Source organism: Oryctolagus cuniculus, chromosome 10 (genome assembly GCF_051225735.1).
Source record: "Oryctolagus cuniculus isolate XC-2025 breed Fujian yellow rabbit chromosome 10, ASM5122573v1, whole genome shotgun sequence".
Classification (NCBI taxonomy): domain Eukaryota; kingdom Metazoa; phylum Chordata; class Mammalia; order Lagomorpha; family Leporidae; genus Oryctolagus; species Oryctolagus cuniculus.
In genome coordinates, this window is record NC_142876.1 from 110,539,034 (window position 1) to 110,553,644 (window position 14,611).

At 58.7% G+C, this 14,611-nt stretch overlaps 1 protein-coding gene across 5 annotated transcripts in view; it reads right to left on the minus strand.

Annotated features, from left to right (window-relative positions):
* Positions 1-14,349, minus strand: part of SLC41A3 (solute carrier family 41 member 3) — a 58,442-nt gene extending 44,093 nt beyond the window's left edge. For 2 of the 5 annotated variants that reach the window (XM_089306561.1, XM_002713135.6), the window contains exons 1-2: positions 14,195-14,349; positions 5,260-5,565 (exon numbers count right to left, since the gene is read on the minus strand). In XM_089306561.1, the coding sequence (XP_089162687.1) occupies positions 5,260-5,532 (273 nt within the window). In that variant the 5' untranslated portion in view covers positions 5,533-5,565; positions 14,195-14,349. The remainder of the gene's footprint in view (positions 1-5,259; positions 5,566-14,194) is intronic. The other 3 variants (XM_070049998.2, XM_070049999.2, XM_089306562.1) reach the window with 3 other exon arrangements.
* Positions 14,350-14,611: the final 262 nt, after the last annotated feature.

Here is a 14,611-nt window from a genome sequence, read left to right on the forward strand (position 1 = left end):
GCTTGCTCCAGCGAGAGTTTGACCAGTAGAGGGCCACAAGAAACGGCCCATTCCCGAGGGAGACGTCACCGAAGTCGGCCAGTGTAAGGGAGGTCCCTCTAGCCTGGCCCGGTGTCTCTGGCCGCTGAACACCTGCGGTGAGAGCCCCGCTCCCCAGGCCCGGCTGCAGCGACCCCCGGGGACCAGGCATCACTCCACAGTTTTCTATGTGGTCCCAGAGTGTGACAGAACGTGCAACCATTAGGAGCCTTGCCATGACCCGCGACGTCCTAGGTTAGCGGCACTAAGGGGGTGGGAACCCAACGCCAGGATCGTATTTGGAGGTGGGGCCTCTGGGAAGGGATTTATGATTAGATTTAGATCCGGCCCCCGGACTGAATCCTGACGACTTTACAGAAAGACTACACAGACCGACCTCTGCATCCCTTTATAATTTTCTGTACTCTCTGACAATTCCGTAGTTTTCTTCAAAGCCATCCAAAAACAGCCTGTCACCAACACTAATCGTGTTGAGTGAAAGGAGTGACCACGTGGGAAGACGCAGCGTGTGAGTGACACGAGCACTCCGCTGGGAAACACGACTCTCCGGCGGCACGTGAGAACACGAGCCGTCAACACGGCCGGCGGGGCCGCCGCGCGGCAGATGGAGCAGGCGACTTTAAAGATAGCTCAGCGGCGTGAACGGGGCTCCGCGCTGCGCTGCATCTGGGTCAGGCATCACATGATCTCCCGGGGACCCAGAACAAGCCCCCGGCTCCCTCCGGGCCTCGAGCCCAGCCCACAACCCAAGGCACAGAGGGTGGGGGGCTCCGTGGGGGCTTCCCCGCCAGGCTCAGGAGAACCCCAGGGAGCTTCGGCACCTGGCAGCTCAGAGTCAGGGCCTTGCACGAGGTCAGCTCCTCCAACCCCTTCATTGCCGGGGGAGGGAGTGTGTGAGAGACTTTAGCAGGGGGTCCAGGGACAGTGACAGGCGGGCAGAGGCCTTGGGAAGGGCAGGCCTGCCAGTCCTGCTGCTAGTCCTTTCCTGGGGTCCCCTAGACGTGGACAGCCCACTGCTCCCCGTCAGCAACGTGAAGAACTCGAAAGGTTCTTTATTCTTCTGATCTCGGCTGGCAAAGCCGCCCGCAGGTGAAACTGAAGGAATCGCTCACGCCCAACCCCCGGGGACTCCTCCCAGCCGCTCCTGTCGCGGTTCAGCTGGCGGGCAGCTTGCCTCTCTGTCCAGCACAGCGGCTGGGCCCTGACTTCCACACCTGCCACCTGCCACTCCCCAGGGTGGGCAGCCCGAGGGCCAGGCCCTGCTCCGGGGACCAGCACAGCCCTGAGCACACACACTCACACGTGGCCTGAGAGATGACTACGCCAATAAGCAGAATGCTAGAAAACTCAGCCACACCCACCAGGAGGAGGGTGTACGGCCTCCGCCCCTGGTGAAACCAAAGGGGCTTCACATGGCCTGGCCACAGGCTCCCGTGGACAAGGCCCTGCCACACACCCCTCCTGGTCAAGGGGACCATGCCCCATGCCCCCTGCCGTGGGTTTCAGTCCTGTCCCTCACGGAATTATTTAAGAAAGGTGATCCCGCGCTCCCGTAGGCTTGGCCACACTCCTCGCACGACAAAGTCTGCTGGCCACTCTGCCCCCGAATGCAACCTTCGGTGTGGCCTCACAGGCCTGTGCTGGCCTCTCCCCAGGCTGTGCGTGCGTGGGAGTCAGAACCTGCTGTCACTCTCATGTGCGCAGGGCGGGGTGTCCCAGGCTCGCCATCCCCATGTCCCTGGGCGAGGCCCCCTCCCTCCCCAACTGGCAAGGTGCGCAGACACTCCAACCCGACTGGGGGGCACCTGGGCAGTTTAACTACCCGCTAATTGCTAACTAACTGGTTCCCTGACAGGCCAAGGCTGCTCAGGATGCAACTGCCAATCACCAGCTGGCCGTTGACCTTGAACTTGCTCCCCGTCTCCTTCCTCCGCCCCACCCCAGGGGCCTTCTTACCCCAAGCAAGCACTACCACTGACCGCCCAGAAATAAGGGCCCTCACGGGTCGCCTGTGTCTGGCAGGTGCTCCCACCTCTTGCGCCCTGCCCTGCCTCATGACAAGAGGGGACCCCGCGGACCCAGTCCCAGCTGAGACAGTTAGCACCACCCGATGGAATTCCAACGTGACCTTCAAGAAGCGACACTGATTATACGAGACTCACTTAATGAAGACGTGATGACGACTCTGCTGCTCACCAGTCCAATCTGGTCTCTCCCTTAGCTTGGGAAGAATGAATGGAGGCGCACGGTGCAGGGACACAGCCTTAATGTGGCGGTCCCCTCTGTGAAGACCTCCAGAGCCACCCAATCGGCAACCAGTAAATATTCTGCTGCTACAGATTTGGCTGCTAATCAACAGCCTCTCAGCGGCAATGACCTTCACCTCCAAAGAGAAACAACACGCTCTTTCCAGGCCACCCAGGAGGCCCCTTGACAGCCCCGTCGTCCCCCGCAGCCTTTGCCGAGGAGAGCTTAACAGCACAGGTGTGAGACCACCCACATGTCGTCCTCCTCCGACGAGGTCCACCTGAGGACACACCGCGGGCACACAAGCAAGTCACGAGGCGCTCCCGTTACCCTACGAGCAAGGCCTCCTGCCTTGACGAACTTCCTGAAGACGACCCGGGACACGGGGCGCCGCTCCACCTGACGCAGGGAACAGGCAGCGGGGGACCCTCTGGGCAAGTCCGGCGTCTCCCAGGCCTTTCGGGGTCCTGCAGCTGACATGTCTATTTCTTCCACCCGGGGACGCTGCCACCTGCTAACTGGCTTCTTGAACGGACCCCGTCCAGTTAAAGCTTCCAGAAGCATCTGTCACTCCTCCTCCGAGTGCCTTCACAGCTGCTTCGCCAGGGAGCGGGGCTTGGCCAGCTCCTGATCAGCTCGCAGGGCGTCCAGACCACGCACAGCGGCTGCAACGCTGTCTCTGTCCACACGGCAAATGCCCTCCTCAGTGCCACCCCAGGCACCAATGGGGTAGCTACTGCTGGCCACACGTGGGGCTTCCTACTGCCGGCCACACGCAGGGCTCTCCTTCTGCCGGCCACACGCGGGGCTGTCCTGCTGCCGGCCACACGCAGGGCTGTCCTGCCGGCCACACGCGGGGCTCTCCTGCTGCCGGCCACACGCGGGGCTGTCCTGCTGCCGGCCACACGCGGGGCTGTCCTGCTGCCGGCCACACGCAGGGCTGTCCTGCTGCCGGCCACATGCGGGGCTCTCCTGAAACAGGCTCCCACGGGCTCCCCGCCTGTGAGCTCCGTTGCTGGCTGCCTGTCCCGCCTTTGGGACAGCACCCAAGCCCAGCAAGGCCTCCTTCCGACAGGACAGAGCCCAGTCTCCACCCTCTGGCACATCCCACCTGCAGGGGGCAGCAGTCTCCCTGGGCTCAGTTTCTTGCCAGGAGCTGGTCCACCCCAAGAGCCTTTGGCTACCTGGGGATGCGTGGGGGATGGGGCAGCAACAGAAACCACACAGACCCTCCGTGGCTGGCATCACCACTGTAACCCGTGGCGGAGCTCGGTGGGGGGCCACTGCTCTCCATCTCTCCTCCAGAAAGTTCCAGGCAAGGGCGAGGCCCACCCGGGGTGAGCACTGGCGGCTAAACCTTAAGCAGTCACTTGGGATGCTGTGGCCAGGCGGTGGCGCCATCCGCACCTCCCAAGGAGGCACACAGACCCCTGCCCGCTGCCGCTAGTGCCACAGGCACGATTCATCCATGCACCCCACAGCCACACCACCAGGTCCCCCAAATGTCCTCACCGGCCCAGAGGCCCCCTCCCTCCTGGTCAACAACCCGCCAAGGCAGGCGCTTCTATCCCCCATGGTCTCGCCACCGCCAAGCTTTTAGGCAGTGTCTAGGAGAGCTGGGGCCACTGCGGGTGAGCTCACCACTGCCGTCTGGGCAAAGCAGGAGGACCGCGAGCGGCCACTTCCCCACCAGGCTTTGCTCCCACAGATAAGGGCCCCGGGCCAAGCCCTGCTCCTTATCACAGCGCAGGCACTGTCCCTGCTCACCCTGAGCCCTGGCCTTCAGTCCTGCTGCCTCATAGAGTCATTCAGACGAGGCCCCGGGAGGAGGCAGGGCTCGCCACCTGCTGGAACCACAGCGCCTGCGCTGCTCCGCCCAGGAGCGCAATTCCCCGTGTGGCCCTGCAGGGCGTGGGGCCGCCTCCTGCGCACACTGCGATGTATGGAAAGAAGCCGCTGTGGCCCTCGCCCACCCAGGAGGTGCTGTGTCCACCACCCCCCTAACCTCTGAGCGGGATCCCTCCCCCTTACACAGGTAAACAGGCCACCCCCGCTCCGCCTGTGTCTCCTACCAGCTTCCCTCCCTCCCCTTGTGTAACCTCCTCTAGGCAACCCGCTGGGCCTCCCAGCCTTCCTAGGCTGATGTGTGTCTCTGTAGGACTGGGGTCTCTGCCTGAAGACTCTCCCAGCATTCCCCGACATGTACACATCACGGTCACCCCATGCTACCCCTGGGGCCTGGGCATCCTGACCACTGCACCCCTCTTTCTTGTTTTCTAGACTCTGGACCCCTGCCTGTTCTGTGCATTCCAGAGAGTAACTCTCTCGGACTTTAGAGAAGGGAGGCGAGCCCGAGTGAGCTGGCCTGGGCCAGGTGAGCCCTCCAAGAAAGGCAGGTGCTTCCTGAGGTCAGAGATGGGGACGTGACAGGGACTCCACATAAGGGACGCTTCTCCACTGCCGGCTTGGAAGATGGAAAGGCCACATGGCACAAATGCAAGCAACCAGACCCGGCGTTGTGGCACAGCAGGTAAAGCCACCGCCTGCGACACCAGCATCCCACATGGGCGCCGGTTCGAGTCCTGCTGCTCTGTTTCTGAGCCAGCTCTCTGCTATGGCCTGGGAAAGCAGTGGAAGATGGCCCAAGTGCTTGGGCCCCTGCACCTGCATGGGAGACCTGGAGGAACCTCCTGGCTCCTAGCTTCAGCCTGGTTCAGCCCTGGCTGCTGCAGCCATTTGGAAAGAAAACCAGCAATAGAAGATCGATAGATCAATCGATCGATCGATCTCTCTCTCTCTCTCTAACTCTGCCTTTCAAATAAATAAAACTAATCTTTAAAAAAGAATCTTGCCCAATACACAAAGTGGTACCCGATGAGGCCACCCCCGGGCCCACGAAGCTGAGTCTAACAGCAGGTGCGCGCCCGCTGGGCGACACAGAGAGGCTGGCGACCCCACTCAGCTCCCACTCACCTGGAAGTAGTCCAGCAGCACGCCCGCGCAGGACAGCCCCAGGCCGGCACACAGAAAGGGCGGCGCCACCTGCAGCCCAATGGTCCAGGCTGTCTCCCTGCCGGCCTCAGGGTCGGTGGGCTTGGGGGCCGCGAGCTGACATGCAGGGACCCTCTGAAGCCCATCTTCTGAGGCCGCGGGGGGTCCGCCTGTGCTGAGCGCGGGCGGCAGCCCCTGCTCCTCTGGCCGACTGCAGCCCTCGGGCCTCCGCTGCCGGGGCTTCGTCCCTTCCATCTGCGTGCAGATAGGCCCCCTGGTGGCCCCCACCTGTGAGAAGAAAGCAACAGGTTCAAGGGCAGAATTCTCCGGGCTGGTGCCGCTCCCTCCGACCCGCAGCCCCTCCCTTGGGCTCCTGCACCCCCATAGACAGTTGTTCCACTAGCATGGGGGTGAAGACAAAGCATCCTACGGGAGAACGTTCTAGAAGCAGGTGGATATGAGCTGGAGGCAGCCGCAGCAGGGGAGCCAGGACTGCTGAAAAACCCTCTTCCATCAACTGAACTAGAAAACCTGCCAAGCTCTCTCAATCAAGGGGGTTACAGAATGCCAGAACGCAGCCACCCAGGGAGTCACTATCCAACAATAGTGGCTGAATCCCAGCCATGGTGACCTTGGCCTGCAACCTTCATACTCACCTCTCCCTCCGAGCGAACCAGCGGCCTGGAGGGTGCTGCTACCTCACCCCTCTGGGGCTCCCTGGAAGACCCCGCCCCACCCCATAGGGCCCCCTGTATGTCACGCAACTTGGAGTTCATGGCTCTTAGACGCCTGCCGGGGTGGGGGAGACACTGCCAATCAATGAGCCTCCTGGCCACTGGCCCTGGGTCACGGCTGGGACAGACCAACGGGAAAGCTTAGGAAGACGCGCCGGGGACTGAACTTCCTACCCTCGCATGGGGCAGCCTAGGGCAGAGGTGGAGGCTAGGGACCCTTTGTCAAGTGCCGCCCTGGTGGCAGAAGACGCACAGGGCCCCCGGGAACCTCGAAGCCACCTCCAGCAGACCGCTAAGCAGGGATTTCAGGGGCCACATGCGACAACTGACTGCTTGCACTCAGTCAACGAGCGGTGGCAGGGGGAAGCGCTGGGCAGAGGGAGGAATCCCGTTCCGGGAGCCGCCACACTGTGTTATTTAAAACGTCCCCTTTCCAACCAAACCCAAGGGTCAGGCAGAGGCAGGAAAGCACGGACGCCGTGCAGGACGGGAGCAGCTGAGGGTGTGCCCGGGAAACCCACATGTCAGGCCGACCACACGGAAACTGGACGTATGCTCCAAGCACTACCACGATCTCTACTCAGACTGGGAATGTCAGCAGAGAGATTAACATTAGCTTTAAAAGCAACCAAAAGGAAATGCTAAAAGGTACAGCCAGAAGGCATTTCTTAGAGGAGCTCACAGCTGATCTGACTGGGCAGAACAATTATTTACATTTCAAAAAAGTAAGGAGAAAGGGTGTTGAGGGTTTTCGCCACAAAGAAGTGCTAAAAGTTTGAAAAGATAGATATGAACAGTACACGGTGCATATATGTATCAAAACGTCCCACTGACGGAGCGGGGATCTATGGTGACCTCTCGCCTACATCACAGCCAGGCCCCCAGGCCTCTGCCCTGTGATCCAGCCCCACCCTGCATGGACTGCTGGACACACCCCTCCCTGAAGAGTCCCGCCATCACCCTGGCACTCCCCCCACTCCTCCCAAGCTCGCTCCCCCATCTCAGCAGCCCGAGTCCGGCCTCAGCTCCCACTGTGATCTCCAGGACTTTTACAACGGGCCCAAGTCCAGCTCTAGCTCAGACGCCCACGTCCCTCGCAGCCACGCTGCACTACAGAACCCACTAGTCTGTCCAGGAGGGGGCGCTCTCTCCACCACGTGTTCCCCCAGGGGTGAGCCCCTCCCAGGCTTTATTCCACCGACTAAACCTGGTCTGTGGCTTCAGCTCTGCCTCTTCTTTCCTGACGGGTATGTCACAAATACGTATAACTGTGTGTCAGTTAAAAATAAGTATTAGGAAGAAAAAAGGGAAAATACCCTGAACTGGAAGGTAAGTCAAGAGATTATCCAAGCTGAGGAGCAAAGATGCAAAAGTGGAGAAAAGGCACAAGCCCTCAGCAAACTGTGGACTCTGAAGACCGAGAGACTCCGTGGTAGCACTCCCCAGTACAAGAGGGTCTGCCGCACCACGCTGGAACCACACACACGGGAACAGCACGGCCCGGGTCGCTATACAGAGAGTTGGTTTAAAGGCACAGACATATTTGTGTACTAAAAAAAAAAGGCAGACTAAAAATGAGACACTGGAACATGCCTATGTATTGCAAAGGAAAGAAATAATGGAGAAATAGAGAAAAAGACGTGAGACACACAGAAGACAAACAGCAATGTGACAGACCTAAGTCCTACCTTGAAAAGATACATATGAAATAACATTACACTAAATGTAAACGAACAGAAGTAAAAGGACTTAAAAAGACAAATCATGCAAACAGCAACCAGGAGAGAGCTGGAGTGGTTTAGTAAATATCTGGCGAAACAGACATCAGGACAAAAACTGTTACTGCAAAGGCGGCTATCCGACATACATCTGCCCAGACCATATCGCAAGAATAAACACATACACCTAACACAAGAGTCTCAAAATACACAAAGCATAACCTGAGAGACTGAGGGAAAGAAAATTCAACAGCAATAGTTGGAGACCCGAGTGCTCCACTACCAATAACTGGCGGGGCCATTAGATCAACACCAGACTTGAACCACACTGTAGGCGAATTAGCTCCAAAAGACACCACCCAAAACAGGACATGTTCACAGCAGAGAGAGAGAGCAGCCCTGGGTAGACCAGCGGCTTACACAGTGCAAAGTGGCACATACCAAGTGTATCCACAAGGCCTCGTGTGAGGGACCCCCGTTAGGCAAGTAAACAAGTTTGAACGCATTTAAAGGGATTCACGTCGCACGAGGGACGTTCTCCAACTGCAGCGGAAATTAGAAATCAGCAATGGAATGACACTCGGGAAATTCACACACACGGGGGAATAAAACGACACACCCAGATAACTGATGAGTCAGCCATAAAACCCACAAAAGAAATGAGGAAATTCTCAGAGAGCAACGAAATGAAAACACAACAAGGCTAAACTTACAAGGTGTGGTAAGCGCAGTGCTCAGAGGAAAATGTATAGCTGTCGATGCCAAAATCTAGCTTTAAAAGACCTTAAATTATATTAATAATAATTATTAATAATACATTAATCTTCCACCTTCAGTGACATGAAAAAGAGGAGCAAACAAAACCCAAAAAGGTTACGTGGGAAGTAGGAGGAAATTTAGATTAGAGTGGTAATAAATGGAATGGAGAATTGAAAAACAATGGAGAGATGCAGGAAAACCAAAAGCCATGTCCTAGGCGAGATCAACAAAACTGACACACCTTTAGCTGAACTGACTGGGAAGACAGAGAGACGCTCAAATCCGCAGTTGGGAGTGAAACAGGGGACGATACTAACAAACTTGAAGAGTAACCATTGCAAGAGGATACTATGAAGCCAGCAGATCAGAAAACACACAGATCGCTAGAAACAAGCAAACCCACAAAAATGACTCGAGAAGAAGTTAACTATGAACAGACCTACCAACACGGAGCCCGCACCAGGAATCCAAACGGCACCTCCAAAGAAAAGCCAGAGACCAGAATCTTCACTTAACGAAGCCTGCTGGGCAGCTAGGGAATCAATGCCAAATCTTGGTGAACTCTGGGCAGGCTCCAAGGTTGACACCACGTGGGTGACCGCATCCCGTATCAGAGAGCCTGGGCTCAAGTCCCAGCTCCGGCGTCCTGCTAACGGGCACCCTGGCCAGCAGCAGGTTGGCCGCTGGGAGACCTGAATGGAGTTTCTGGCTCCCAGGCATTTGGGGAGTGAGTCAGGGGATGTGCAGTGTCTCAGTCTCTCTCCCTCTCAAATGAATTATAGATAAACAAATAAACAAGACCCCAACTTGGCAAAGAACGTAGCGATCACGGCACAAGAGCCACACAGCGTCACTGCCTCGTCCCCAAGCGGCCGAGACCTCGCTCGACCTCGCTAACTGTGCTGAGAGCGGCGGCAGCACAGATGAGTTTCCTAATGTACCAGGAAACCGGGGCGGGCGGGGGCGGCCCGCCAGGCCCACCTGGAGCCCCTCCCTGCCGGGGCAGGCACGGAATCTCTCGAGAAAACCAACCAGAGACAAGTCCGTAGAGACACGACCATCACGGGCTCCTGCCATGACAGCCTGTGACCGCGCAGGCTCAGCCTGAAGACACACAGCCCAGGCCCAGTGCCTGACCCAGACTCAGTCCTGGGAACCCAGCACACACACACACACACACACAGACACACACAGAGACAGACACATATACACACAGACACACAAACTGACACACACACACAGACATAGAGACATACATACCAACACACAGACACACAGAAACAGACACATACACACACACACACACAGACATATACACACAGAGACATACACACACACTGACACACACACATATACACAGACACACAGAAACACACACACAGAGCAGATGTCAAGGATGCTCCGCCCCTTATAGAAAACGGCACAGCCCCTGCACATTCCCTATGCGCCATCCTCCAGTAAACCGGAAGTCATCTCTCGAGTGCTTCTAAGACTTTAATGCAGGGGCCAGCGCTGTGGTGTGGAGGGTAAAGCCATAGCCTGCAGTGCCACCAGCCCATATGGGCGCCAGTTCGAGTCCCGGCTGCTCTACTTCCAATCCAGCTCTCTGCTATGGCCTGGGAAAGCAGTAGAAGATGGCCCAAGTGCTTGGGTCCCTGCACCCATATGGGAGACCCAGAGGAAGCTCCTGGCTCCTGGCTTCAGATTGGCCCAGCTCTGGCAGTTGTGGCCATTTGGGGAGTGAAACAGCAGATGGAAACTTCTTTCTCTCTCTCTCTCTCTCTCTCTCTCTCTCTGTGCCTCTGCCTCTCTGTAAATCTTTCAATTAAATAAATATATCTTTAAAAAAAAAACAACTTAATGCAATGGAAACTCTTCAAAAAGAGTTGTTATACTGGAGCTGGTGCTGTGGCACAGTGGGTTAAATCCCCAGCCTGCAGTGCCGGCAGCCCATATGTGCGCTGGTTTGAGTACTGGCTGCTCCACTTCTGATCCAGCTCTCTGCTGTGGCCTGGGAAGATGGCCCAAGTTCTTGGGTTCCTGCACCCTTGTGGAAGACCTGGAAAAATCTCCTGGCTCCTGGCTTCGAATCAGCTCAGCTCCGGCCATTGCGGCCATCTGGGGAGTGAACCAGCAGATGGAAGACTCTCCCTCTCCCTCTCCCTCTCCCTCTGGCTCCACCTGTCACTATAACTCTTTCAAATAAATAAAATAAATTTTTTTTTTAAAAAAGGACTGTTATACTGTAATGCTTAGGGACTAATGATAAGAAAAACATCTGCACGTGTTCAGTACAAAGGCAGCAGTGTTTGGACGGTCTCCACATCTACACGTGGAAAGCACAGGCGAAGGGAGCCAAGTGCATCTGCAGCCTCCCCAGGAGGGCTGAGCCCGGCCATCAGCTTTCACGTAAGTGCAGCAACAGTGTCAGAACCACATCGGCACCGGGTGCACACGGAAAGCATCATGGGAACTTGGTTTATCAGTCAGGTTAGTGGTTATTTTTTTTTAAGGTTGCTCCTTGAACCACTAGACCATGTCTTGTCTTTTTTTTTTAAAAATAAGGTTTATTTACTTACTTATTTATTTGAGAGGTAGAGTTACAGACATAGAGAGGGAGAGACAGAGAGGTCTTCCATCTGCTGGTTCACTCCCCAAATGGCAGCAATGAATCTGGCTGATCTGGAGCCAGGGGCCAGGAGCTTTCTCCGGGTCTCCCACGCGGGTGCAGGGGCCCAAGCACTTGGGCCATCTTCTACTGCTTTCCCAGGCCATAGCAGAGAGCTGGATTGGAAGTGGAGCAGCCAGGACTTGAACTGGCGCCCATATGGGATGCCGGTGCTGCAGGCAGAGGCTTAGACCAGTATGCCACAGCACCAGCTTCAGGTTAATGGTTTTAATTAAATGTTCAGATGGGTTCAATACACACACATTCAATGTTTCACTGTCTGGGGAACTGGGGAAATGTGTAGGTTCTTAATTTATCAGCTGTGGAAAAAAAAAAATGGGTCATGACCAGTTGGCGGAAAGTAGGCTCTTGACGTCTTCTCAGCGGCTGCCTGCGTAGTGAGGACGTCACAGCATGGAGGCAGGGCTTACACAGGGTTAGGTGCCGGGCCTGGGGCAGAACCCTCGGAAGCTGCTTTGTCCAGCTCCCAGGCTGGCAGCCAGGGCTTGGTCCAGGACGGTCAAAGACCTTTGAACCCAAAAGGTTAGAGCAGGCACACACACCTATATGCACACACACCCCAAAAGCAAAAACCTAGGGCAGGAGGCTGATGATGGACTTGACCACAAACTTCAAAGACATGTAAATAACATTTGGAAACAAGCCCTAGGAGACAGTATTTGGAACCAGCAGGAAAGACAAAGGTTGAGTGTGCAAGAAAACAAAACAAACAAACAAACAAAAACCTCCCACAAATCAATAAGGAACAGGGAAAAAAAAACACACACACACAGAGAAAGAGGCAAAGGCCAGTAGGAGCAGCTCAGCCCAGCCAGCTCCCTGGTAGGGAAGTGGGGAAGAGCAGGGAACAGGCCTGAAGTGCCTCACCTCACCACCAGAGGGCGCCGTGGCAGAGGCAGGAAAAGGGCCACACATCCACTAAGGGGGACCATGTGCCAGTCTCAGAGAAGGGAGACTGGGCTGTGACCACGACCCCCAAACAGGGGGCAGTCATGGTGAATCCCTCACCTGTGTGCGCAGGGAGCTGGCCCAGGAGCACCCACGGCAGCTCTGCCTGGACAGTGGCAGGTGCCCAGCCTACAGGAGAGCACCCAGCCAGAGTTATGCGTCCAACAAGGAAAGAGCTCTGGGAGCACCTGTCCAGTGGGAATGGCTCCTGGAACTGTGCACAGGGGACAGGGTGCCCACAGAAAGGTCTGGCCAGGGTGACCTCTGGGGTGACGGGCACGGCCTGCTGATCTTCAGCACCCACCTGCTCTGTGCCCCTTAGTGCATCGGGCACGCCATGGTCAACCGGCAGGGACCTCACATCCCCACAGAGAGGCCCTGGGCGCGTTTTGCAAGGTGCACGTGCTCGCCTGTCATGAGTGTCACTCAGAATGCACGGACCAAGGCCGGAAGTTCAGCCTGCAGGGGCTCCTGCGTGGAGAGGGGGCTGTGGGCATAGGCTGCACAGCAGTGAGCCAGCCTGCGGGGTGCAGAGGAGTCGCCCCTGGGGGTGCCGCCCTCCCAGGGGACATCAGGCAACCTCTGGTTGTCACAGCAGGGAAGGGGTACTCCAGGACAGCTCCTACAATGAACAACTTTGCAGCCCAAAGTACCAGGAGCTGGGAGACGCCCGGACCTAGAGACCCTCCCCAGCGTGAGCAGGCTTCGAGGGGGTGGGGCAGCCACCTGGGGCCACCTGCCAGGCCACGGAGAAGGAAATGGACACTGTCACTCAGAAGCACCCAGCCACTCTTCGAGGCTGGCCTTGAACGCAGGCTTCTGGGCACCATCTTAGCATCCAGTGCAAGCACCGCCCACCGCCCAGTCTGGTCCCGGCCCCAGCACCTCCCAGTCCAGTGCTCACCCAAGACAGGGAGGCAGAGCCACGCCTGCGCCCATGCACCTGGAGGCGGGGACCAAGGCTCCGCCCAGCGCCCCCCCCCCCCAGCCCGGCAAGCGCCCTGCGCATCACTGGGAATATTCCGGAGCCCACGTCCTCGCGTACCCCTGGAAAAATGGAACTTTCTGAGGCAATCCCAAACAGGGGCTCCAGTACCTGCCGCCAGCAAGCACTGAGAATACTGAACGGAAAATTCCAGAAATGAACAACTCCTTGAGTTGTACACTGCACCGCGTCCCGCCCAGCGCGGTAAAATCGCGCCCTGTCCTGCTGGGCGCCTCGCAGGACACGGACAGTCCCTTGTGCAGTGCACCCCGGGCACTCCCACGCCGCACGCGCTGCCCATCCATCAGTCCCCTGGCAGGCGTCCTGCTTGTGATTGACAGCGGGTGCTTATGGGTAAGGCCCCCCCAGGCAGCAGCATCACTCCTACACTGGGTCCTTCTATCGTTAGCTTCCGTGGTTGACCCCTCCCCGTGCCTAATTTTTAAGTTAAACTTTAGCACAGTTGCGTGTGCACAGGACAGGGCACGCTATGGGTAGGCGTGGGCACGGCCCAGGGGTCCGAGCCCCCTCCGAGGACCCAGATCAGGGCTGACCAGTTAACGGCACCCTGGTCACCGGGAAGCTGGCCCAACTGACCAGCAGCCCGGCCCATCAAGGCGCTCCCGCCGTCCACGGGCGGTGCGCACAGCCCAGCCAGCAGCACCGGCAGAACCGGGACCGGCACTGGCCCAGCGCGGCTGCACCTGCACCCCAGGTGAGGGCGCGGGTCTCAGGGTGCTGGACGACCTCGGCGGACGCAGCGTGCGATCCCTGGCTCAGACACCACCTAAAAGGGCAGGATCCTGGACGGAGCCGAGTGTGGGGCGCCGAGCGCTCCCTGGACGCACGGCCAGCCAAGGCGCCACCGCAGGACCGGGCCGCCGCCTACCGGCTGCCCCTGCTCCCGAGTCCCTCCTGCTGTCCCCAAGGCGTCCCAGCCCCGGGCCCCGGGGGTGCTGCCCGCGCCCAGAGCGGACCCACCACCCGCGCCCTCCCGCCGGAGCCCCCTCCAGCGCGCCCCCGGCTTGCCAGCCCTCCGCCCCGGCTCCCCGGTCCCCGGGCGCTGCCGCAGGGCCGCCCTTACCCCGTCCGCGTGCGAACCTGGTCCGCGGCCAGAAAGCGGCTGGAGGAGGGCGCTCCGGGCGCCGGCGAAGCAGCGCGCAGCCCCGGGAGGAAGCGGGAAGAGCCCAGCCCGCCCGGCCCGGCCGGCTCCGCCCCCGGCCTCGGCGCCGGCGCAGGACCGCGGGCAGGGGCGGGGCAGCGGAGCCTCGGGCAGGGGCGGGACGGCGGGCGGGGGCGGGGCCGCGGATAGGGGCAGGACCGCGCGGAGGGGCGGGGCCGCGGGCGGGGGCGGGACAGCGGATAGGGCAGGACCGTGGGCAGGGGCGGGGCCGCGGGGAGGGGCGGGGCCACGGATAGTGGCAGGACCGCGCGGAGGGGCGGGGCTGTGGGCAGGAGCGGGAAACGGGTCTGCACACCCCACCGCCAGTTCCCATCGTGG